At 59.3% G+C, this 23929-nt stretch overlaps 2 protein-coding genes across 18 annotated transcripts; one reads left to right on the top strand and one right to left on the bottom strand.

The window, feature by feature from the left end:
* Window positions 1-1685: 1685 nt before the first annotated feature.
* DOK1 (docking protein 1) lies at window positions 1686-9514 on the bottom strand. Of its 2 annotated transcripts, XM_015850223.1 has the most exons (5): window positions 9384-9514; window positions 8804-9103; window positions 5583-5694; window positions 5271-5443; window positions 1686-3735 (listed from the first exon to the last, which is right to left on the bottom strand). In XM_015850223.1, exons 1-5 carry the CDS (start codon window positions 9444-9446, stop codon window positions 2674-2676), a joined length of 1710 nt encoding a protein of 569 aa, XP_015705709.1. In that variant the 5' UTR covers window positions 9447-9514; the 3' UTR covers window positions 1686-2673. The 2 variants fall into 2 exon arrangements, with proteins under 2 accessions (XP_015705709.1, XP_015705710.1); XM_015850224.2 differs by lacking the exon at window positions 8804-9103 and having other exon boundaries at window positions 9384-9509.
* Window positions 9515-9704: 190 nt separating this feature from the next.
* LOC107306849 (protein O-GlcNAcase-like) lies at window positions 9705-23771 on the top strand. Of its 16 annotated transcripts, none has more exons than XR_004305743.1 (18): window positions 11345-11604; window positions 13438-13489; window positions 14806-14903; window positions 15254-15384; window positions 15709-15880; window positions 16133-16231; window positions 16369-16647; window positions 16894-17019; window positions 17884-18713; window positions 18842-19016; window positions 19300-19356; window positions 20565-20650; window positions 20869-20973; window positions 22020-22111; window positions 22489-22669; window positions 22742-22913; window positions 23120-23327; window positions 23406-23771. XR_004305743.1 is itself a non-coding variant. In XM_015850234.2 (18 exons), the coding sequence occupies exons 1-17, from the start codon at window positions 11565-11567 to the stop codon at window positions 23254-23256; spliced, it is 2832 nt and encodes a 943-aa protein (XP_015705720.1). In that variant the 5' UTR covers window positions 11345-11564; the 3' UTR covers window positions 23257-23264; window positions 23406-23771. The 16 variants fall into 16 exon arrangements, 15 of the variants coding, with proteins under 15 accessions (XP_015705723.1, XP_032297475.1, XP_032297474.1 ...); XM_015850234.2 differs by having other exon boundaries at window positions 23120-23264; XM_015850237.2 differs by lacking the exon at window positions 11345-11604 and adding an exon at window positions 9705-10902 and having other exon boundaries at window positions 23120-23771.
* The last annotated feature ends 158 nt before the right edge of the window (window positions 23772-23929 follow it).

Here is a 23929-nt window from a genome sequence, read left to right as displayed (position 1 = left end):
AACAGAAAAAGGTGGTACCAAGGGGAAGAATATGGCTGGGATTTGCCAGTTCCCAAGTATTTTTCTCCTGATAAAATCTGCCAACTGGCCTACAGAGACCAAGACTGCTGCTTCATCTCAGCCACAGCTGCTAGACCTGCTGTACTCAGTAACATTTCTCAGGTGGAGTTTGGGCTATTAGCAAAGGAGAACAGGAAGGCTCAAAGGCTGTCCACATACAGGGAAGCCTGATATCCCAATGACATTCTATGTACCACGCAGTCTGGCTCTTAGCACCCAGACAGGGCAGACGATACCAGGATGCTGTTCTCCAAGTATGCAGACTGCATTCAGTCATGGCACAATTACTGAGAAGTGCCAGGACTATCTGTGAACTTCACCCAGCTGCTTCACTGCTCAACACATGGAAATTAATTCTAAGGAGACAGTGGAAGCAAGGCAACAGGAAACAAAAGAAGGCAGACTGAATAAACCTAATCCAGACAAAAATTCAGCAAGGTCATCTGCTCCTAGAATTCACTGCAAATTTGGCTACAGGAAGGCCACGACCAAAAGTTCACTCTGTATCTGCCTTATTTCTTATGCTTTCTCAAAGCACCTATGGTACCCTAAACTGCTTCCAGAAAGGAGAAAAGTTGGAGCACAGAGCAGCAGCCCGAGGGAGATGGCAAGCCTGGCCTACAATGCTGAGCCAGAAAAAGGATTGCTTTCCAGATCAGCAAGAGCTCTCTGGGCTGCACACACTGCTGACATGTGGCAGCGCCTGTAAAGAAAGCAGAACAAATGCAGAAGACGAATGGTGCCTTGTGTGCTTACCTCTTAGTTTTGGGCCTGTTAACGGAGAGAGGATGTCACTGTTGAAGCAAGAAGAGCAAATATCCCATCCTACCCAGGAGAAGTGCAGGGCTACAGGGAAAGTTCTGGTTCTAGCACAGACACTGGAGCACTTTCCTTCTTCATTGCCATTCTTTCTAGTGAAAGCTGGGTCAGACACACTCAGTATCCTCAGACACAGCAACTGCAGCGATGCAGATGTGCAAGTACCCACCACAGTGTGTTTGGTGGAGCCCAGAGCTCAGCTTCTTGGAGGCTGCACTTCATCATTCAAGTTTTAAAGCCTGGAGTCACCAGGAAGGATTATGGGCAGGTCCACCCCTCACCCCCCTGCCAATGCAGCTGCATGGGGTCACCCCACAGCTGTGCACAAGGAGCAGGCACACACCTGTCCTGAGCAGGAACTGTATCAGCCTCTCCCAGGTTCCCAAAACACCTCAGAGGCTTTATCCAGCTTCCTGCAGCAAAACCCCAGCAGGGAAGAGGATGCAGCACAGGACAACAGTAACAAATAGGTTCAAGTTACTGCTGTGCTGGTACAGAAGCTCCTCCTTAAACCCAGACATCACAGACCCCGTCAGAGCCCACTGCTCACTTCCATCTCACCAGTTTGGGAATGTAAGCGCAGCCCTGCACACCTTGCCACCAGTTTGTGGCTCTCTGGGTGTGAGCTTGGGCTACTGAATTCACACTTAGACCTCTGCACAGGAATATTAGACTTCTGCTTCCATCTCCATCAGCAGGCAGATGAACCAGCAGAAGCCAGCAGCAGCACAAGACAGACTGAGGGACAGGCAGCGCCAAGGTGCTGGCATAGCCCCACACAGAGGAGACAAAATCTCTCACAACCATTACCAACACCAAAAGAGCAACATATTTTTTCCCTGTGCAGGTTTCTGCCTGAGGCCAGACACACAGGAGTCAAAGCCAAACCTTTCACCTCATCAACAGTGCAATCAGAGTATTTGCCATTAAAGTCAGTGGGACTCAGACTGCGCCATCCTCAGCCTTCCAAAAGCACATGAGGATAAATGGGGAATTAGCAGAGGAATGCACAAGGTTAAGCAGAGAACCTGTGATCAGCAGCCACTGAACTCCAGCACAGACCTTGAGCCTGGCCCTGGCCAGGAGAGTCTTTTTCAGGTCATCCCAACATACCTCGTCCTGACGAGCACACTACAGCATCAGCAGGACCAATTCTCACATCCCTCAATCCCTTGGCATCAGGGCATCCTAGCCACTGCTGGAGCTGCCCTCCTACTGTCGCTATGGTCTCCTCTTAGCTCAGTAGCTCTGGTACAGGCAGCATGAGAGTGAACACTGCTCTGCTGGGCATCACACACAACACTGCACCAGCATCTCCCCACCTATGTGCCTAACGTGCCACATGCAAACACTTCACCATAAGACATACAAAATTTTAATATCAAAATAATTTTGTATAAAAATACTTTTGGAGACTGATGACAAGCAGCCCCCAGGCACTGCAGTGAGCATCTCAGCCCTGTGGCTGGCCCAGAGAGGAAGGCAGAGCACAGCCAGAGCCTCTGGAGTCAAAACAGCAGGCACTGTGCAGAGCCCACCCTCCTGCCCCATCAGGTGTCAGTGAGGCTGGCTCTGGAGCAGAGCAGCACCAGCATCAGTGCAGCACTCTGACCCCAGGTGTGTGGGACAGCCCCAGGGAGACACAGCCCCTCAGAGCTGACAAGTAGGAGGGGCTCTGCCCCATCCCACACAGCCCCCAGCCCCATGCCGGGCCATGAAGCACAGCCACCTGTGCCACTCCGTGTTGACTTTGGGCCCCAAAGTCCCCCCAGGCAGGTGCAGAGCAGCAGCACATTATATCTCTCCTAGGTCCTCATAGACAGGTGACAGGCTACACTCATCCACACACTGCTCCTTTCTCTGCCCAAGCTGGGGTTTCACCACCCGGCAGTACAGCACCTCCGTGTTGTTGTTGTTGCTGCTGTTCAGGCCAGGTTTGATGGCCGTCTTCTCAGGAGCAACATTCCCTCGCCTCCTGCCAGGGTCCTCACTTCTTTCAGCACATTTGGAGATGAACGTTGCTGGGGGCTTGGGAGCAGGCACTGGCTTGGGACCCTTGGCCTTGAAGGCAGGAACTGAATAGTCATCAGTACTGGGGTTGTAGGGGTACTCATAGCCACTCTTGCCATCATGGCCCTGTGTACGCCAGGCCTCCCCTATGGGCCGTGCCTCATCGTAGATGCTGGCAGCAGCGGGCAGCACACGGGGCGCGCAGCCCTCGGGCTCATCGTAGATGTGCTCCTTCCGTGCTGGGCTGCAGCCCTCGGCCCGCACCTGCTCACAGGTACCTGGGAACAGCACCCGGAGCTTCACCCCATCCGCAGCCCCCGCGGCCTTGCTGTCAATGGGGTCTGCGTACAGCGGGTCCAGCCTGGGCCGGAAGCCTTTGACGGAGTCCAGAGGCTCTGAGTAGAGGCTGGAGGGATCCTTGTCTGGCAGGAAGGCCCGCGGTGCCTTGGGCAAAGGGGAGCGTGGAGGGGTGCTGGTGATGGGGGGCTTGGCCTGCAGCACAGGTGGCTCTGGCAGCATCCGGGTCTTCAGCAGTGATATCGCATCTCTTTCCTCTGCTGCAGCAGAAGGCTGTGGTGCCAGGCCTGCCTTGGGTGCTGCAGCAGCATCCCCTTCTGTGGGCTGCTCCAGGCTCAGTGCATCAGCCAGAGACTGGCGGATCAGCACCACACTGGGGCTGTCAGAGTCCAACGAGTCACAGCTCTGCAGGTTCTCCTCTACCTGAGCTTTCTGTTCTCGGATGGAGGCTTCCACCAAGCGGAAGATCTCATTGCCCTGCTTGGTCTCAAAGGTGAAGTTCCCTGGTCCAGAATCACAACGTCTGCCAGCTTCAAAGGAAAACATCACCTGCAAGAGAAGCCAGAAGTCATGTCCCACTCAGCAACTCCTGGAGCCATGCAGGCCATGCTCCCCTGATGCACACATGGCTGCAGCACTGGGCCTGCAAATGGCCCAACTGAGCACCCTGCTCATTTGTTCCCTGCTGTGAGTACTGAGGTTGCACTTCACTCAGTGACTGCACAGCACCCAGGCAAAGGCAGGACTGTCTATCAGGCTGAAACAGCTGTGAAGTGGGGCACAGAGCTGAGGGGACAGCGCTGCAGTCACCCAAGGGCAGAGCTGCAGGCTCTGCTGAAGGCTGTCCTCTTCCCTGAGCTCTGCCAGCAGTCTCAGGTTCAACAGCTGGAGCCAGCTGGGAACTGAGCGGGGCAAGAAGGTTCAGCAGGAGAAAGTGCTCTGGGTATCTTGGGTAAGTCAGCATCAGTCAGGCGAAGGGAAGCAGAAAGATAAGGAATCCAAGAGAGGAATATAGCTTTCCATGCAAGACAGGCCAGAAGCAGCAGTTTGCTTACCGACAGCAAACAAAGTATTTGTCCTGTAAGCATCAAAGTACTTTATGTCATTAACAATAAAGAGAAGCCTTGACCAAGGCTGTACTTCTCAGGCCTGCGCACTCATGCTAAGTTCCCACCAGCAAATGCATAGACCCTTATTGGACCTCGGCCCCTGAACCCAGGAGAGCCAAAAGTCTTTCTGATGTTGTCTGGCATGCAGCAGCTGTCTCCGTGGTTGCTGTAAGAGCCTTTGATGACAGACTTTGTGTGGGTCAGCCCTGCTAAGCACAGGCACAGCCAACTTGTCCCCACCAGCAGACCCAGGAGTGCAGCCACCAGCTCCTCCAGTGACTCAGCACTGCTGCCTCTGGCACTGCCATCCTGGGAACAGCTCAGCTTCTGTTTCTGTTTTGGTGAAGTGCCACAGAACATGCTGCTGGAAGCTGCAACTGATGGCATCACTTCTGTGAACAGCCCCAGGGAGGCCACTTTCTTCCTCCCCAGCATAGATCATACAACGTGCAGTCTGTGTAGCAGCAGGACAGATGGGGAACACAATACTGCAGGACACAGAGGAAGCACAGGCCCACACAGGTCAGTCACACTCACAGCACTGTGCCCCATAAGATGAACACAAGCAGAGCAGAACAGTTGTCTCAAACAGCCCATCCTGCTCCGAGTAATGTCCCCCAGGAGGAATGGATACATGCTGGGAGCCATCAGAGTGCCCAGCTACCCAGCAGCGTGGGTCTGGAGTGAGGGGAGAGAGAACAAGTGTGGGCAGCGGCTGCAATGGCCACAGTGGGAGTTGGGAAAGGACCATGTGGAACAGGCTGTTCAGCTGAGCCCCCTGGAGGGGTGGGCACAGCACAGCTCACACTCCTGCACAGTGACACCACTGGGGAGCTGAGCACAGACCAAGGGTCACAGATGCCCCAGAGATGCTGCTGTGGTCACCAAGGGCTGCAGCAGCTGCAGCACTTGGCAGGGCCCACAGCACCAATGTGACAGTCTGTGGGGCACAAGGCTGCCCATTCACACACACACCTTGTCCCGGCCATATCTCCGGAGCAGCCGGTAGGGCCAGACATAGAGGATCTCACTGGTCTGCGGGTCCTTCAGGACGAGACTGTCACGTTCAGCCTTGAGCACGTAGGAACCGCGCAGCTCACACCGCTCCGCAGCCTCAGTGCGCTGCACTGTCACCCAGAAGGCATTCACTGCAGGAACAGGAGAGCTCAGGGGAGGCAAAAAAAATCACACCCTTGCTCCCAGCACTGCCCAGCACTGCCTGTGGGAGCCCAGCAAGGGGATGGCAGCAGGACAGTCCAGGGAAGGGACGGCAGCATTAGAGCTCACCTTCATCTCTTGAATAGTAGATAGAGTTCACAGCCATCTCCAGGACCGGCGCCTCCGCGCTGCCCTCTCTACCACACTGGACAGACACAGCAGCATTCCTGGGCCCATTCCCCTGATGAGAGACAGAGGATCAGTGCCAGCCCCTCTGTCTGCCCCAGCACTGCAAGGACCCCTCGGGGTCATTGTCCCCTGCCCCATTTCCCCTAGTCCCCACTGCCCTCCCCCAAGGCCACCCAGCCCAGCACAACTCAGCAAAGCCCCCTCCCACCCTGTGCCATAGTCCATACCCATCCAGAGTGACAGGGACAGAAAGAGACTGGACTGGGTAGAAGGGGCTGCTTGGAAATCCTAGCACAGTGCAGGGGATAGGGAGCAGATCTCACAGTCACAGAGGATAAAAAAACCCTCTAAGATCATCAATCTCAGCCCCATCTCAGATCCACCACCTCCATTGACCATGTCCCTCAATGCCACATCTCCACGGTTCTTCAACACCTCCAGGGACACGACCCCACCATTTCTGTGGGCAGCCCGTCCCAGTATCTGACCACTCTTTCAAAGAAGAACTTCCTCCTCTCCCAGCAGGGCTCCCTCCACTGTGCACAGTCAGTGCTGACACAGCCCCCCTGTGGGACCCCTGTGCCCAGGGCACCGCTGACCATCTGATCACTGGGGCAGCTCAGTCTTGGCACACAGGAGCACACTGTGGAGGCCAAAAGCAGCCCCACTTCCACACGTGCTCCAGCATGGGGGTATCAGCACCCAAAGCACTGCATGGCCTCAGCCGCTCTCCCAGCCACACAAACAGGGAGGGAGCAGATGCCACGACCCAGCCACAGCAGCCCGTGTCCTTCAGCACAGCTAGGAAGGCAGTGCCAGGATTAGTGCACAGACCACAGAAGGAAGCGAGCACTTCTACTTTTAGCATATGCAGAACTGAAAGTGCAACGCAAACACTCTGCCAGGGGCCACATCTCCACTGCAGAGTCCCCCGTGGACCAGTGTGGCAGACGCACCCTCAGTGCCCCCAGGGACCCTCCTCTGGAGCAGCCCCATGTAAACCAGGGGCCCACTGATGTTGGCAACAGCCCTTCAGTGGATTTTGTGCTCCCGCAGGAGGGTCTGAGCTCAGACCAAGCAGGAAACTTTCCCAGGGTCACGTGGCCGGGGTTGCAGCACATCTTGCAGAAGGCAAGCTGCTGCAGTTTCAGTTTAAAACTAGTCACATGAGCTCCCCTGTGAGAAGTAAGGCCCAAACAAGGCCAACAGATTCTCTCTGGCTTCTAAACAGGATGCGCTGCTAAAACCCAAAGTCCAAGAGCTGACAGCAGCATCTTCTGCCCTCCTGAAGTATCCAATGGAGCAGAGCTCAACCTGGGAGCAGGCAGCCAAGAATGCCCAGGGGCTTTGTTGGACTGCACCTTCCCTCATGCTCAAAAGAAAAAGAATCAGAACAGTTTGGGTTGGAAGGGACCTTTAAGATCCTCTAGTTCCAACCCCCCGCTATAGGCAGGGTCACCTTCCACTGGGCCAGGTTGCTCACAGCCCCATCCAGCCTGGCCTGCAATGCCTCCAGGGAGGGGACGTTCACAACCTCAATGGGCAACCTGTTCCTGTACCTCACCACCCCCACAGGACAGAATTTCTTTCTATTACCTAGTCTAAATCTACCCTCTTTAAGTTTAAAGCCATTTCCCCTCGTCCTGTCACTATATGCCCTTTCAATAACTCACTCTCCAGCTTTCCTGTAGGCTCCTTCAGGTCCTGGAAGGCCACTATCTGGTCTTCTCTGAGCCTCCTCTTCTCCAGGCTGAAAAGCCACGGCTCCCTCATGCTGCCCCTGCTGGGGAGGTGCTCCAGCCCTCTGATCATCTCTGTGACCCTCCTCTGGACCTGCTCCAACAGCTCCATGTCCTTTTTGTGTTGGAGGCCCCAGAACTGGACACAGTACTCCAGGTGGGGTCTCACAAGAGCAGAGTAGAGGGGCAGAATCATCTCCCTCAACCTGCTGGTTGTGATTCTCTTGATGCAACCCAGGATCAAATGATCTCTGTGGGCCATTCCCAAGCTGCTTACCTCCTGGACCACAGTTAACACAACACAAAATCTCACTCTCCAAGCAGATGAGCAGAAATTGCAACCAAGCACCTTCACCTTCTTGCATAGATCACATGCAGCAGCTCCTACACCTTGTGCTCCAGGGCAGGCCTTCAGTACAGCCCCTTGATCTCACAGCACTGTCAAACTCATCCTTAAGCTGCTGACCAGCTTCTGGACCCCAAGTTTGCAACTGGCAGCTACCAGGTGAACCAAGGTGTTAGCACAGCACTGCTCCAAGGAAGCACTCATCACTGCCCCCACCATAATGAAGGTGGGTGGTGGGCTCCCAGCTGAGCACCAGGAACCCTGCCTAGGACAAAGGCTGCAATACAGTCTGCATGACACAGGGCCACAGACATGGAAAGACTCCCGGTGCCACCAGTGCCTCTGAGCTGGGCCAGTCACTGATGGCTGCAGGGAGGTCCTACAGGGAAGCCCAGCCCTGCATCCATAGCCTGAGTCTGGAAGCACTGCCCAGCAGTGACCAATTCTCCCACCCCAAAATGAGTACAGGGCACATGTGGGATCAGACAGGCAGGGACCTGTCATAGAGCCATGCAAACACCAACACATACAGGCCACCACTGCCCTGTGATCTGCCTTCTCAAGGATGCAATAGGCAGCTGATAGCCAGCCCTGGGGAGGGGCTGGGAAGGGCTGGGAAGCTGGAAGCCATGGGCCAGCACTGATGCTGGCACTGGACAGTGACCCCTAGGCTCGGTGAGGGGCTGCTCTGTCCCCAGAGCTGCTGGTGCTTCCCAGGAGCCTGACGGGTCCCAGAGCTGGAAACTGCACCACTCAGTGTTGAGCTTCTGCCTCTGCAGGAAAGGCAAAGAGCTGGGACCGACGGGGACACACCTCCAGCCCTCAGCAGGTCTGAGGGGCTGAGCAGGGCTCCGTGCAGCAGCGCAGCGGATGTCCCGGAGCGCGGGGCACAGGCAGGAGCCCCTGGGGACGTTGTGCTGAGCAGCCGGGCGGCCCCACGAGTCCAACCCGGGCGGCTGCCGAGGCCGGAGCCGCTTCGCGGGGCAGCCCCTGAACGGCCGCGGTGCCTCGGGACGGTTCGTCGGGGCCGCGACACCGACACACGAGATGCCGCCCCCGCCCCCCGCCCCGCTCACCGGGAAGGCGATCTCGCACAGCTTGGCCACCCACTCGTCGCTCTGCTGCCGCTCGGCCGCCAGGAGGTAACTGCGCCCGCTGGTCTCCAGGCGGAAGGCGGCCGTGCCGGCCCGGGGGCCGCTCTCGGCGGGCGCGGGGCTGACGCTGGTGCAGTCCGCCAGGCGAACCACCGTCTTGTCCAGGCGCCGCGTCCCCAACCGCCCGGCCGGACCCGCCGGCTCTTTGCAATCGAAGAACTCCAGGCGGGCGACGCCGTGCTGGCTGGCCGGGAACAGCGCGAACCAGCCCCGCTTCCACCGCTGCAAGGCACCGAGTCAGCGCGGGGCCTCCCGGTCCCGTCCCGTCCCGTCCCGTCCCGTCCCGTCCCGTCCCGTCCCGGAGCACGGCCGCCCCCGCCCTCCCTCCCTCCCTCCCTCCCTCCCTCCCTCCCATTGCGGCCGCCCGAGCGGAGCAATCTGCGGCCCCCATCGCTCGGCAGCGCTGCGCTCGGCTCGGCTCGATGCGACCCACGGCCCGGAGACCGACGGAGACCGACCGACCGACCGACCCCGTCCCGCCCCGTGCCCCCTCGGCGCGCACCTTGGTGCCGAACTTGTTGCTGTGCTGCACGAACAGCGGCCCCTCCTTGGCCGGCGGCTCCATCCCGCTCCGCGCTCCCCGCGCTTCCGCCGCCGCTCCGGGCTCAGGGCGGGGCGGGGCGGGGCGAGCACGTGAGGGAACGCGCGGGAGGGGCCGAGAGCAGCAATGAGCAGCAATGAGCAGCAATGAGCAGCAATGAGCAGCAATGTGCGTGGGCGGCGTGTGCGTGGGTCTGTGTGTGTGTGTGTGTGTGTGTGTGAGTGTGCGTATGTGTATATGTGTGTATGTGCGTGTGTATGTATGTGTATATGTGTGTGTGCATGCGTGTGTGCGTAGATCACCGCGCCCGGCAGAGCCAGGAGAGCAGCCCCGCAGTGCTTTGGCTTTGCATCGGATCATACAGTCTGGATACTGGACACACTGCATCCACACTTGGGAAAGAAAAGGGACAGAAGGGCACTGCCCGGGGCACTGTCCTTCACCCCTCACTGGGCTCCACGCAGCCTGACATCCCCAGCGGTTGGTGGCACCGGGATATGGCTGCTGGTGCAGGATGGAGGTTGGGCACCCGGCACTGCCTGAGCTGGGCCTGGCCACTGCAGCCCACCCAACCTGGAGCCCAGCCTGTCCCCGCAGCACAACCCAGCACAGCTTTGTGCAGGAGGTGAGCAATCATGGCCTGTGCCCAGCCAGCCCCAGGAGGGGCTGCTTGCTCAAGTAACCCCGCCTGGCAGCACTCAGCTGGCTTTCCTGCAGTATAATTGTCTGCCCTGGTGCAGCTTTTATCGATGAGCACGATTCTGGTTATGAGCAGCATCGTGTCTGCCCCACCCAGGGACTGAATCTTCACATGCTTTGAGTGCTCCTTGCATTGTGCAGCTGCCTGCGTGTCACTGAGCTCTGAGCACACTCTGCTGGCCCACGGTGCACTCTGACTGTCGGGCTGCAGCCGGTCAGTTGCTCGCAGGCTCCTCACTCCCCACACGCCCAGACAGCATCACCTGGCCTCCCTGCACTGCCTGAACCTGCAAGGGGGAAAGGAGGATGCCGCAGATCCTGGCTGTTGGCCTCTGACACCCATTTCTTCTATGCCAACCCATGCAGGCTGGTTAGATGGAAACGCTACAGGTAGTGAGAGCTGCTGGGAGGGCCCTCAGCAGCGCCCGTGTGCAGGAGGCCACCAACGCTTCATCCTCCTGCATGAATGGGCCACAGTAACAAAGCCACGTGTGTTCTTCCCACCTTATGAAGTCGTGCGACTCAGGCTGCAGGACACAGATCTGCCTCACAATTAGCCCGATAAACAGGAAAAGCAGCCAGCAATGGAGCAGAGCGGCACCGCGATGACGAACACGAGGCTGTGTGCACACAGGTACCGATGTTGTGCAGCTGCACGACGGGGAAGTTCTGACGTGGCAGCACTTCTGCAAACCAGAACCGGAGCGGGACGGAGCGTCACGAGCCGAACGTGCGTCAGCAGCTCAGAGCAGCGGGACAACGGCCCGAGGTCTGCGGGCAGGTGAGTCACGGGCGAGGCACGACAGTCCGACCTCCGCGGATGTGGGGCGGGGGAGGCACCGCAGCCCGAACCGCACGAGGGGAGCGGGGCGGAGCGGCACGGAACGGCACGGAGCGGCACGGAGTAACACGGAACGGCACGGAACGGCACGGAGCGGCACGGAGTAACACGGAACGGCACGGAACGGCACGGAGCGGCATGGAAAGGCACGGAACGGCACGGAGTAACACGGAGCGGCACGGAACGGCACGGAGCGGCACGGAGCGGCATGGAGCGGCATGGAACGGCACGGAGCGGCGGGGCTGCGGTGATGCCCCGCACGGCGGCGGGCTCGGACCGCTTCCCCCTGAGACCTCCCTGCCGCCGCCCGATGGCTCCGTGCCGCTCTGCCCGCGGGCTGCGCCACGTCCCCGCCCCGCGCCCGGCCCCTCCCCGGCCCCACCTGCCGGAGCCGCCCCCTGCGCTGCGGCGGCCGCCGCGTCTGTGCGGGGTGGGCGCTCGGTGTCCGTGCGCGGTGTCCGTCCGCGCACCGCTCCGGCTCCTCTCCGTCCCTCGGCTCTCCTCTCCATCCCTCCCAGCATCCTTCCGCCTGCCCCTCTATCCCTCCCCGCATCGCCCCGTCCCTGCCCGCCCCACCACCGCAGGGCCGTTCCTGCGCGGTCATGGCCGGGAGGCCGCGTTTCCTCTGCGGCGTGGTGGAAGGTAGGTCTTGCCGGTCCCCACGGGGCCGGTGCCTCGCCGGGGCGCTGCAGGGGATGTCCCGGCCCACCAGGAGCGCGCTGCGGCCGGGAAGGGCCGGTGGGAGCCGAGCTCGCCACGGCCAGAATCCCGGGAGCGGGGGAGGCAGCCTCGGCCCTGCACAGCGCTCTGCGCCCGAGGGTGTGGAACGGCAGCCCCTGGTGAAGGTCCCCAGCTCTGTCACGGAGCACGGATGCGCCCCTCGGAGCCCCAGCGCGGCCCCTCCCAGCGTCACGGTGTGGCTCAGGGATGTGCAGCTCTGGCTCCAATACACCGCAATGGATCTTTGTCTTCCCTGGGTTGTGCTCCTCCTGCCTCCCTGCCTGCAGTGCAGCGCTGAGCCTGGCGCTGCTCGGGGAGAGCTGCTCCTGTGGCAGTTCAGTGTCGCTCTGCCCCCCTTCCTCCCTCAGCTGCAGCTCCTGCGTGCAGTTCTGCATCTCTGCAGCTGGGCAAGGCCTGGCACCTGCTGGTCAGAAGCATCTCCTCGTTTCTTGGCAGCACATCACCACTGTGCAGCCCACTGCCTGCTGCCTTGCCTAGGGCAAAAACACTACAAATAAGCACAAACTGAATGAAAAGTGTAGGAATGGAAAGCTGATAGCAAGGAGGAATCTGACCTGGAAAGAGAAGGATGGAGGTGCTGTCAGCAGAGCTACTCCAGGAGGAGGAGGAGGTTACCAGAAAAGTGAAGGAGGAAGAGCATCCCTCACCCTGCAGTAGCACCGACGCTGGTGGGGAGTGCTGGTGCTGCAGGCAGGGCACTGAACAGGGCACTGCTGGGCAGGGCCAGCCCAAAGCTGAGACAGCGTGTCCTACACAGAGCCCTGCTCCCTTCTGACACCTGGGCAGTGCTGGTGGCAGCCAGAGGGCACAGGCAGTCAGTCTTGTGGCTGGGTGGTAAGACCTGCACTGGGACAGGGTAGGTGGTGGGGAGTGGCTGCAGCCTTGGGACTTTGCTTTCCCACATCTCCAGCAGCCACTGACAGCCCAAAAGATGGTGAATGGTGGTGCTCATTGGGTGCTGCTGTCATGTTATGGGCCATGGGAGAGCCAAGGGGCAAACACACTGCAACAGTCCTCACTGGTCACTGGTCCCTAAAAGAGCAGAGCATGTGCATCCTTCCTATGGAGATGCCACTGCAGGAGCCGGCAGGTTTTTGTTGGTACATTTTTGTTTTGTTTTGTTTTACCCACTGGCTTTGCAAGCAGTTCTGCACCTCCCAGGTCTTCCTACAGGCAGAAGTAGGAAGGCCCTATCCCTGGCAGTGGTCCCAGTGGGGAGTGGTGCTGCAGGACCAGCAGTGCCCCTTCACTGCACTCAGTACTGGGCAGGGCAGGGTGGGCACAGGGCAGGCTGTGTGCTGCTGCAGCCCCAGCTTGTGTCACGCTCTGTTGCCCAACAGCCTCCCAGGCCTTCAGGAGGGAGAAGTAGAAATGCTCAGAAACACCGTGGAACTTGATGACTCCGGATCCATATTTCCTGCATTCAGTTCTGTTGTGTGAGCCATCAGAAGGGCAATGCCCTGGCTCACTGGTGAGCATTCCTGTCAGCAGACAGCCCTCAGGGCTGCTCCATAATGTGCTTTCTTTCCCTTTACAAGCTTGTGGGGTTGGTGTTTTCCAGTGGAGGCCACACTCCATGAAATGGTCTGTGCCATCACAGGCATCCCCACAGACTGTGTGCTCCATCACAGCCACTGGTGGCAACGGTGCCTTGTCCTGGAGTTGCTGCACTGTTTAAGGGCAGAGAGAGAATCTTTTATTGCTCCTCTTTTTACCTGCTTCTCCCTTCCACAGGTTTCTATGGGAGGCCATGGTCCATGGAACAGAGGAAACTGCTCTTCAGATGGCAAGTATCCCAAATTGGTTTTAAACTGAGGCAGGGGAGGTTCAGGTTGGATCTTAGGAGGAAGCTCTTCCCCCAGAGGCTGGTGACGCACTGAACATGTTGCCCAAGGAGGCTGTGGATGCCCCATCTCTGCAGGCATTCAAGGCCAGGCTGGATGTGGCTCTGGGCAGCCTGGGCTGCTGGTTGGTGACCCTGCACACAGCAGGGGGTTGGATGGAATGAGCACTGTGGGCCTTTGCAACCCACGCTATTCTATGATTCTACGAATTTAGCTCCCTGCAGTCAGTAGGAAGGTAGACAAGGTGGGATCCAATGGCGCATGACAGTCCCCGCTTCTCCCAGGGCCGGTAAAGGGGAGAAGCCCCTGTCCTGCCCCGAGCCGAGCTGCGGGGACCGCGGGATGAACGGGCGGTGGGTGGAGCTGATGGGCGCTGTCCGTGCCCACCAGGCGGCGCTGCTGCACCGCGGCTGCCGGAGGTGTCGGGCCGGGGCTGGGGGCAGCGCGGGGGCTGGTGCTGCTGGTGGCTGTAACGGGGGGTCGGGGGCTGTGAGCTGATCTCTGCGCTGACAGCAGCGCTGCTGCTTTGCTCAGGGTGGGAGATGTGCTGCAATGGGCGTGCAGTGCTGGCGGCGCGGTCAGAGTGCAGGGAGCCTTGTAGGGGAACCAGGGATGTGAACACAGAAAAATGGAGCTGAGAATATCTTGGCAAATCTGCAGCTGAGATAAAGGAAAACACGAGATGTGTTTTAAATGATGTTAGGGATGAGCACTGGTGACAGCCCGGTGAAATCAGTGCGTATGTTCACACCTGTGAGCAGAGCGTTCGCCTCTGCTTTCCTTCTCCGGGAAGAAATAAGATGAGGCATCATGTCATGCATCCCACAACAGTCTGCTACCATAGGAAAATGTAAAGCATCGTCTGCCTGGGAGGATGAATAGAACAAATGAATAAACCAGGTGGCTTTCATACAGGAGTGCCAAAAGAACTGCCCAGGGAAGTGTCAGTGCTGTTCTGATCATGTGCAGTGAGTGCTGGGTTGCTGTGCAGATTCTGGACAGAACTGTGCTTTCTCAAACCAGTGAGGACCTTATGACGGTATGGCCTCGTTTTCAAAACAACCAGGCTCTGCTTTAGCTCAGACCTGCTCTCCTTCAGCTCCAACATCCAGTGAGCTGAGGATGGGCTGTGGGGGCTGCGAGTGAAGGTTGGGAGCCTGCAGGCACAGTGAAAAGGAGAGAGCTGTCATGCCTGCCTTCAGACTGTCTTGCAAAGAGCCCATCTGCAGCCTGGGGTGACGCCTTGTCCTTGCTGCAGGCTGAAGCGCTGGGGGCTGAACTGCTACATGTACGCACCCAAAGACGAGCTGAAGCACCGGCTGCTCTGGCGAGAGCCTTACACACAGCATGAGGCAGGTAGTGGCTCTGCTGGGCCCCAGTGTGGGGTGCTGCAGTCATTCTGGTCCCATCTCTCTGCATCTGCCAGGCTCAGGCTGCAGCTGCGCTCCCCCTGACAGGACCCTGCGCGGTGTAGGAGCCCCAGACCCTCCCCATCACAGGTTCTCCCCAGGGATCTTAACAACAACAGAGCTCCTGTGTGGATTGCTGGCAATATGCTGCAATGCTGGGACACACAGATCCTTAAGGGGGGGTCCTCTGTGTCTCAGGGCCCAGGCACCAGTTCCCCAGAGCCCTTCTCTCCCTCCGATCCCTCTGCCCCTCCTGCACCCTCAATATCTTACTGCGTCCCTCTGCTCCGTCCCCAGCCCAGATGCAGTCTCTCATCAAGGCTGCCCAGGAGCACGACGTGGAGTTCATTTTTGCCATTTCTGCTGGCCAGGACATCGTGTTCTCAAGTGCTGGGGACAGGCTCCTGCTGCAGCAAAAACTCAGGCAGGTACCGTGGGCCATTCCTTCACCCCACGGCTCCTGGCAGGGGGCACAGGTGCTTATGTGCGGCCCCCTGCCCACACCAAACATCTGTGTGGGGCTGTGAGATCCTCCTGACCCCAGGGCAGCTCTGGGTGCCTCCTGCATCCCCACTGTCTGCTCAGGGCAGCAGAGACGGGGGCCAGAGCTGCCTCAATGCCTGCCCAGTATCACAGCGATGTGGGCATCATCTGTTGGGGCGCTGCAGTGCTCTGCTGTCCCTGCCTGGAGCTCACCGGGCTCCCCACGTCCTCCTGCTGCTGCCGTCCTAGCTCCTGTCCTGTGCCTGCAGGTGGCCGCCCTGGGGTGCGGTGCCTTCGCGCTGCTTTTTGATGACATCGATCCCTGCATGTGCCGCGCTGACAGAGACGTCTTCCCCTCCCTGGCACAGGCACAGGCCTCTGTGGCCAACGAGGCGTACCGGGAGCTGGGCCTGCCTCCCACCTTCCTCTTCTGCCCCACAGGTACCCCCCTGCTGCAGGTGCTTGGCAGCCCAGTGTGCTCACTATGCTGCTCCCAGCACTTCTTCCCCCTGCAGGCTGACTGCCCTGGCAGCCTGTGGGCTCCACCATGGGGCAGCTGTGGAGCCCTCAGGGTGGGGACAGGAGCAGGCTGTGGGGTGGACAGCGGTAGGCTGTGAGGGGCAGTGCCACCTCCCCTACCCAGCTCCTCTCCACGTCCCTGCCTGCTACAACTGCTGTCTGCTGTCTCTGCAGAGTACTGCAGCTCGCTCTGCTCCCCCAGCCCTGCCAAGTCCCGTTACCTGCAGACCCTCGGCCGGGAGCTGCTCCCAGAGATAGGGGTCATCTGGACAGGTGGGTGCCCTGTTTGTCTCTATGGGCATGCGCAGCTCTGCACTTGGTGCCCAGATGTGCATGTACACCAGAGGTGCTGTGCGTGGAGAAGTGCACTGCCAGCTGATCCCACAGATGATTGTGCCTTGATGCTCTAGGCCCGAAGGTGGTGTCCCAGGAGCTCTCGGTTGCGTTGGTGGAGGAGGTGGAGCATGTCCTGCAGCATCGCCTCCTCATCTGGGACAACCTCTTTGCCAATGACTACGACTGCCGACGTGTCTTTCTGGGCCCCTACACGGGCCGTGCCCCTGGCTTAGTGCCCCGGCTCTGCGGGCTGCTCCTCAACCCCAACTGTGAGCTCCAGGCCAACTTCATCCCCATCCACACTTTGGGCAGCTGGTTCCGCAGTGAGCTGTGCGCCCACACCAACAGCACAGGTACATTGCCCCATGCCCTGGGACTCTCCATGCATGGGGCACCATGGACACAGTGAGGTTGTGTGCATGGGATGGAACCCAGGATGTCTTTTCCCAGCTTTGCCATCACCCTGCAGCCTCCTGCCCACCAGCCTGGGAGAGGTGGCCCTCCACGTCCATTCTGGACATGGGGTGTCCCTGGTGTCACATGGGGTAGCTTGGTAAAGCACCATGTGAGACTGCCCAAGCTGATGAGCTCTTCCTTAGGGACAGAGGCTTCAGCAGAGCCAGGGGATGGCCAGGGCCCGCAGGAGGGTTACAGCCCTCAGAAGGCTCTGGAGCTGGCACTACTCGACTGGGTGGCTGAGATAAAGCAGCAGGTGCTGGAAGCAGGTAGGTGAACTGGTACTGTGAAGCATCCCTCAGCTCTGAGCACAGACCAGCTCTGCTGGGAGCTCTGTGGACTGAGAGAGCTGCAGTGGGGTTGTCCTGTGGTCGGGGTCTGCTGGGGGGAGTCTCTGTGTGAGTAGCACTGGGAAAAGGAGCAACTTGCAGCTGGAAGGTGAGCTAGAAGAGTCTGAAGCTTTGGTTCCATGGGTAGTTGTGTGCTGGACTCACTCTCCTGCTCCAGAAGCAAGCGAGCCAATGGGATGCGGGATGGTAAGGACCAGGAGGGTACTGCCAGCAGATGTAGTAATGTCCCCATCTGAATTATGAGAGAGCAGCTTGAGAAATAGATGCTGAGCTAATGTGGTGTGCTGGGGGAAAGGACTGATGGGGAGAGAGGTGTCTGAGCTCCAAGAGCAGCACAACAGGGTGACTGCGTGCAGAAAATGTGCACGAGGTCTGTGACCCCTTGGCATGATTCAGGAACAGCTTTGGGCTGGAAACAGCTCTGGGTGGTGCCCAGCTGCCTGAAGGAGGGTTATGTGACATTTGCTGCAAGGATGGAGATCTGCTTCCTACTTTCCACATTCCTGTTGCTCAAACCATGGGCTCAGTAGGAACCATGATAGAGCTGAGCTCTGGAAGTGGGGGTTAAGTGTGGTGCGTGTTTGTTGCTTTGCTCTATTTGCCTCTGCAAAGTTTCCCCAGCTGTGAACTCCTGAACAATTCAGAGCCCATGGTGTGGGCAGGCCCTGGTCCGTGCCAGCACTGCTCTGAGCTCCCAGCACAGCCGCCTCAGGGCTGTTGTTCTCCACGCAGCCATCCCGGTGCAGGTGCCTGTGGAGCTGCCCCTTTGCTCTCTCTTGCCAGGAGGAAGAACTCCGCTGCACCCCAGCCCTGGCTGTGAGGAAGAAGCATGGTTGCATCCTGGCACAGCAGGAGGGCAGGACACCCTTCTTGGCCCCCAGCCTTGTGACACTGCTCCCAGTGGGGCAGACCAGCATGAACCTGAGCCCTGTGCCGTGACACCAGCAAACAGAAAGAGGAAGGCAACCTCAGTGCCTGAAGAGGGCAATGGGAGCAGGGCCTCCACTGGTGGCCCACAGAGCCCTGCAGGGGATGGGGACCAGCTCTCTTCAGGTAGCAGAGCGAGCTGTGAGCCCCTCTCTGCTGTGCCCACCACAGCAGGGAGTGACAGGTCTGCAGGAGCTCCTGTGGCTGATGAGACCCTCCACAGCCCGGGGACACCAGTGTGCAGCAGCAGCGGGGCCAGCACCTGCCAAAGCACTCCCCTGGACAGCAGTGATGCCAGGGAAAGGGGCAGCAGCCCTCCTGGCAGCCCCCAGTCTGGGGCCAGCACTGCTGATGTGCTCCAGATACCCTCAGGGTCGAGGGCTGACCCCAGCCCTGGCCCCATCTCACGGCTTGTTGATGGGGCCTCCACCAGCCCTGTCCCCACAGCACTGCTCACTAATGGGACTGCTGTGAGCCCTGTCTCCACTGTACCACTGATCTCAGAGGAGGCCGGGTCTGACTCCAGTGCCCCACTGACCGTGGAGGAGGTGCGGATGCTGGTGGAGCTCTTCTACCTGCCCTACCATCATGGGCCGCAGGCGCAGCATCTCCTGGAAGACCTTCAGTGGCTCCGGGCCAACATTCCCAGCATGGGAGTCCCCAGCAGATCACCAGACTCCTGTGTGGTAAGGCTGATAAGGTGTGGTAAGGCTGATAAGGTGTGGTAAGGCTGATAAGGTGTGGTAAGGCTGATTTGGGCGCTGCTTTGGGAGGGCGCCCATTGCAGCTGCTCTGACGCCCGCTGTGCCTGCAGGTTGCAGAGTGGCGCAGTCGTGCCCGCTCCTTCCAGCAGCTCTGTGCCCAGACGTGCTGCCTGCACAGCCGCTTTGTTTGCAGCGCGGGGCAGGCGCTGCTCTACGACCTCCACCCCTACCTGTGGGACATCCGCAACCTGCTGCTGGCTGCCAGCGCCTTTGTGCTGTGGTTGGGTACGTGAATGAGGGCACGCTGTGGGGCAGTTCTCTGCCCTGGGCCTCTTACCTACACCAGGCCAAACCCAGCCCAGGTCCCAAAGGGCCCCCGGGCACAGTGGAACAGCCAGAGCACCTCAGTCTTTCTTTGTTGTTCCACCTAAAGATGTGAAAGCATTGGGGAGCCCTCCCAGCAGCCTGAGTCCTGGGGCCTGGCCATGATGCCAGGGTCTCTGGTGGGAGCATTTCCCTTTGATGCCCTCCCCGTGTGCCACTCATGCCCTGTGCTCCTCCCTTGCAGATGGCCGCCTCCTGTGTGACCCTGACCACAAGGGCACCTGGGGAAGCTGCTTTGGCTGTAAGTATGGAAGTGTCTTTTTCTTCCTCCTTCCCCCTCTAAGGGCTGCTGCCCTTTGGTCTTCACCATGGGGCTGCCCTTCCCCACATGCTGCCTGCACGTGTGAAAGGCCTGGGAAGCCCGGCACCTTGCACATCTTTATGTGCTGAGAGCATGGCTGCTGGGGAGAGGGCAGTGGGCTCAGGACACCATTGGTACAGGGCTCATGAGGCTCTGCCCTGCCTAGCTGAGAATGAAGGCTCTGTTCTGAACGCAGCTGTGGGCTGTAGGCTCCCTGCAAGGCAGTGAGATCGTTGTCCTTAGCATCCCAGCCCTGCATCTCTGCACCTGCAGCCCCAGCAGTGTCCCAGTGCTACACACCCACCTCACCATGCTGGTGGCTGAGCCCCTGCCCTGCACCCACACTCATCAGCAGGGGGCAGTTGGTGCAGTTCCTGTGCCTCTGAGAAGAACGTCATGGCACGACTCCCAGCTCAATGGTTTGCAAGTAGCTGTTGTCTGTGGAGCACCATCCCTGCAGATGGTTCCTGACCTGCTCATAAGGGCGCAGCCACTGAAGGGGAACTAAAGTGAAGCAGCCTGGAGGGGAGGCAACGTCATACATCAGGGAGGGGGCACACACTGGAGCAGCACTTTGCTGTCTCTTGTGGTTTAGAGGGAATGTCTATTCCTAGGACACGGTTTCTCAGCTTTTTTTATCCCAAGACTGCCCCTCTGGTAGGAGGGATGCATGGAAGAAATTCTTTACCATGACGGTAGTGAGACACTGGAACAAAAGAAGCTGTGGGTGCTCTATTGGATGGGGATTTTGGCAGCGTGATCTAATGGATGATGTCCCAGCCAATGGCAGGGGTTGGATCTAGGTGATCTTTAAGATCCCTTTCAACCCAAACAATTGCATGATTCTGGGGGCCACTGAGAGCAGTAATGTCAGAGGTGAGGATGGATTTTGAACTGTCATGTCAACCATTTACATGAATGCCTATGCATTACCTTGGGAGCCTCCATTCCTCTGAAGGAGCTCCAAATTTGACATAGAGTATGGCTGTGCGATGAGATGCATCCATGGGGAAGCAGTGATGGCGTGAAGCCGTCCATGCAGATACTGATGGCTGGGCTGCAAAGCCGTGTTCTGGGCTCTGCCCTGGGCTGCATCTTTCTGGCTGTGCCAGGAGCTGTGTCACACATCTGTCTCCCACTGCCCGCAGGGTGCCAGAGCATCACTGCCCCGCTCTTCCCAGGGGAGGATGCTGAGCCCTGGGTGTGCCGTGGGGGTCTCTTTGGAGAGCTGCAGGTGAGATCACGCCCCTGAATACTGGGGGCTGGAGGAGCCCTTGGGAAGCCAGGACCACAGCTGCTGTTCCTGCCCTGCCATTGGGTTCCTGCGTGCTTAAAGGGCAGAGCTGCTTGGGTGCTGAGGCCTAGGGGGGAACATGGGGACTTTCCTCCTGCTGCCCCAGTGCAGATGTGGGGGGCAGGACAAACTGCTCCTTGACAGACCGCCTCCTCCAGGCACTGCTGCCCGTGGGGAACAGCTGTGACCTCTTTTGCCACCCACCTCCACTCTTCCCATCCCGACAGCTGTACCTCCTGCGCCCGCTGCTGCCCCAGGACAAGGTGAGATGGAACATGCCACGTCGCAGCCCCTCCTGCCCCTCACCCTGCATCACACCCCGCATGGCATAAGAAGAAGAGTCCGTGCTGACTACCAACCGCTGGGCTGAGGTCACAGCACAGGACAATGGCAGTGGGAAGCAAACCCCGGGGTCAGGCCAATGTGGGGTTACCTGCACAGGGCTGTGTCCCATGAGATGCAACCTGCAGCAATCACACAGCTCTGTCTGCTCTGCTTCCCCACCGGGCTAAAAAATGCTAACCCTGCAAATCCACCATCGCAGGCACAGCACACACATCCCTGCTGAACACAGCGCCCTGCAACACACAGCTTAGTGCTTATAAATATAACAGAGGAGGAGCTGCAGGCACATGAGAGCAGATTATAATGTCAGACTGTGACTGCCAGCAATTCCCAGTGCAAGAGCTTGTTTTCAATTGCCAGTTGTCAGATTATTTCTGAACATGTCTTTCCATTGGAACTTTGTGGGAAAAACTCAGCAGAGCACTTTGGCCGGCGCTGGGAGCAGAGCTGAGGAGTGCTTTGCTCCGTCCCTGTCGCTCCCAGAGCCTTCCTCTGAGAAAAACATGTTCTCACCAGGATGTCCTTTGTGCTGACCCCGCGAGCTCTGATGTGACCGAGGCAGGAATTTATGAGAGGTTTCCCCTTTGCACATGCTCCATGGAGAGCATGTTTTGCTGCTGTTTGGCTTCTCTGAGCATGCTCTGGGCTGGGCTGCGCAGCATTTTCTCAGGAGCTGCTGCGAGGGGGTGCCTGACTGGAATGGCAATGGCTCATTTTAAAGCACTCTGTGCTGTGGCAGCAGGACACAGCACACAATGCCTGCATGCATCGCATCGCTCAGTGCCAGCACCCCAGGCACTGCAGCACCTACCTCTCCTGGTGTGGCTCTGGGCATGCTCCCTCCCTGGGGAAATTTCAGGCAGCTGTGAGTGCATCACGCTGTGAAGGGGCTGTGGCAGAGCAGCGGGAGCTGAAGCGCAGCAGTGGGGCAGGATTGGGGCTGAGCTGGGTTGGGCTTTTCCAGGGAAAGCTGTACCAAATGTGCCGGGAGGCTCTGTGCGCTGAGCCCAGCACTGCGGAGGTCCTCACGGCCCACCCCGACCTACTGGGTGACAGGTGAGACCCGATCCATGGGGACCCCCTGGATGTGTGCCTGGGGAGCATGGCAGCAGCCAGCCAGGGCCCTCCTCCCATCCCTGCAGGGAGCAACTCTGCCTGTGCCATGGCCACTGTGGGACGGTGGTGTTGGATGTGGGGCAGGGAGGGCATGTCCAGTGGGGTCCTGGTAGCTGCCATGGGGATAGAGATGTTCTTTCCCCACCGATCCCTGTGGCGGCTGCAGTGTTTGTGCTGGTAGAGGGCATCATTTGGGCCTCAGTGGGTTGGGAAGGGCTCTGGGTGCTGTGTCCCAGCAGCAGAGGCAGCCGGCAGCTCTGTGCTCCCTCTGTGCTGCTCTCAGCCCCAGCTCAGCGGTGCCCTGCTCTGCCCCGCAGGGTGCTCGGCAGCTTCCTGAGCCTCAGCCCTGAGTACACCTTTGTGCTGGAGGATGAGGGCGGCCCCTGTGGCTGTGCGGCTGGAGCGCTCTGTGCTGAACGATTCTTGCGAGAGCGTGACAGCAGCTGGCTGCCGGCCATGCAGCGCAGGTACCCCCGGGAGCTGGGGGTCCTGGGGCAGGTGAGGGTGTGCCTGCGGTGCTGGGATGGGGTTGGGGAGGGACGGTTTCCTCACTGTGTGTATTGCCTGCAGAGTGCTCTGGAAGAAGCACTGCTCTTCTTCCACACGAAGCCGGTGGCCGTGCCGCTGCCCGTGCTGCGACGCTTCCCCTCCCTGGTGCAGCTGGACACGGCCCCGCGGGTGCAGGACGTGGGTGCCAGCCGCAGTCTGGCTGTCAGCCTGCTGAGCGCCCTCAGAGCTAATGGTGAGCTCTGTGCTGGTGGGGTGAGGAACCTCCGGCCCACCCCAGTCACATCCTGTCTGCTCCCTGCACACTTCGCAGTGGGGGCAGCCCTCACTGGGGCTCCTTGCCTGCATCCTACCCCTAACCCTCTGCCCCCAGCACCGTGAGCTTGCGCAGGGGGACAAGAAGGTGCCAGACCATGGTCTGAGCTCTCTGCTCCCTCGCAGGCTCCCGGGGAGTGTTTTGCCAAGTCAATGCTGCAGACCACCAGCAGCTGAGCTTCTACAACAAGCTGGGCTTCGTCGCACTGCCCTTGCCCTGGCCCAGCTCCCCTGGCACACGGCTCCTGGGACGTCTCCTCTGAGCGAACAGGCACGGGGCAGCACCACGGGGCCCATCCTATACAGGATCACTGCATGGCTAGAGGGATCGGGGGTGCGGAGCTTCTCAGGCAGGGCAGGGACATGGGTGTGTGGCCTGGGGGTGAGCGAGGTGCTCCTGGGGTGTGTGCAGGTCACCAACATGTGGGCTCGATGGCAAGAGAGAAGCACGTCTGCCCTTCTGGGAGATATGGACACTGCGGACCTTCACTCTTGCTGGCTGAGCATCCTGCAGCCACGCAGGGCATCCCTGGGCTGTGCAGAGCTCCCAACCCACGAGTGCAGGGTGGTGGTCCTGGAACACAGCACTGTATTGTGCCTGTCCTGTGGGTGGGGCTGCCCAGTTCTTCATGTTGGTGTGGACCCAGGTTTGGAGGCTGGGGCTGGTTCTCTGCACCCAGGAGCTGCCTGTCTGCGTGGGTCAAGCACAAGACCCCATTCTGCTGCCTGAGGACTGGAGAAAGCGCTGCCTATGGTAATAAAGCATTTGCTGACCTCACTGTAGGTCATCTCTTGGGGAAAGCATTGGGATACCACCGACTCCCTCCAGCAGCCCGTAGCTGCCAGCCATCCAGCCCCACGCTTGCAGCCAGCACACTGGGACCTCGGCTACAGCGGGGGCCACAGCTCCGCCTCCAGCTGCTCCCCGGCCCCGAA

This window comes from Coturnix japonica (assembly GCF_001577835.2).
Source record: "Coturnix japonica isolate 7356 chromosome 4 unlocalized genomic scaffold, Coturnix japonica 2.1 chr4random350, whole genome shotgun sequence".
Lineage (NCBI taxonomy): Eukaryota > Metazoa > Chordata > Aves > Galliformes > Phasianidae > Coturnix > Coturnix japonica.
This window is presented reverse-complemented; position numbering and strand designations above follow the sequence as displayed.

What these genes read in the sequence shown, in the direction of transcription:
- DOK1 (XM_015850223.1), bottom strand. Translation starts at nt 9,446, where the DNA reads ATGGAGCCGCCGGCCAAGGAGGGGCCGCTGTTCGTGCAGCACAGCAAC. An exon ending in TGTGCGAGATCGCCTTCCCG is followed by an intron (nt 5,695 to 8,803) that starts GTGAGCGGGGCG and finishes GTCTCTCATCAG; the next exon opens with GGGAATGGGCCCAGGAATGC. An exon ending in GGAGATATGGCCGGGACAAG is followed by an intron (nt 3,736 to 5,270) that starts GTGTGTGTGTGA and finishes CTTCTCTTGCAG; the next exon opens with GTGATGTTTTCCTTTGAAGC.
- LOC107306849 (XM_015850234.2), top strand. Translation starts at nt 11,565, where the DNA reads ATGGCCGGGAGGCCGCGTTTCCTCTGCGGCGTGGTGGAAG. An exon ending in GCAGCAGGTGCTGGAAGCAG is followed by an intron (nt 17,020 to 17,883) that starts GTAGGTGAACTG and finishes CTCTCTTGCCAG; the next exon opens with GAGGAAGAACTCCGCTGCAC. An exon ending in CTGGGGAAGCTGCTTTGGCT is followed by an intron (nt 19,357 to 20,564) that starts GTAAGTATGGAA and finishes CACTGCCCGCAG; the next exon opens with GGTGCCAGAGCATCACTGCC.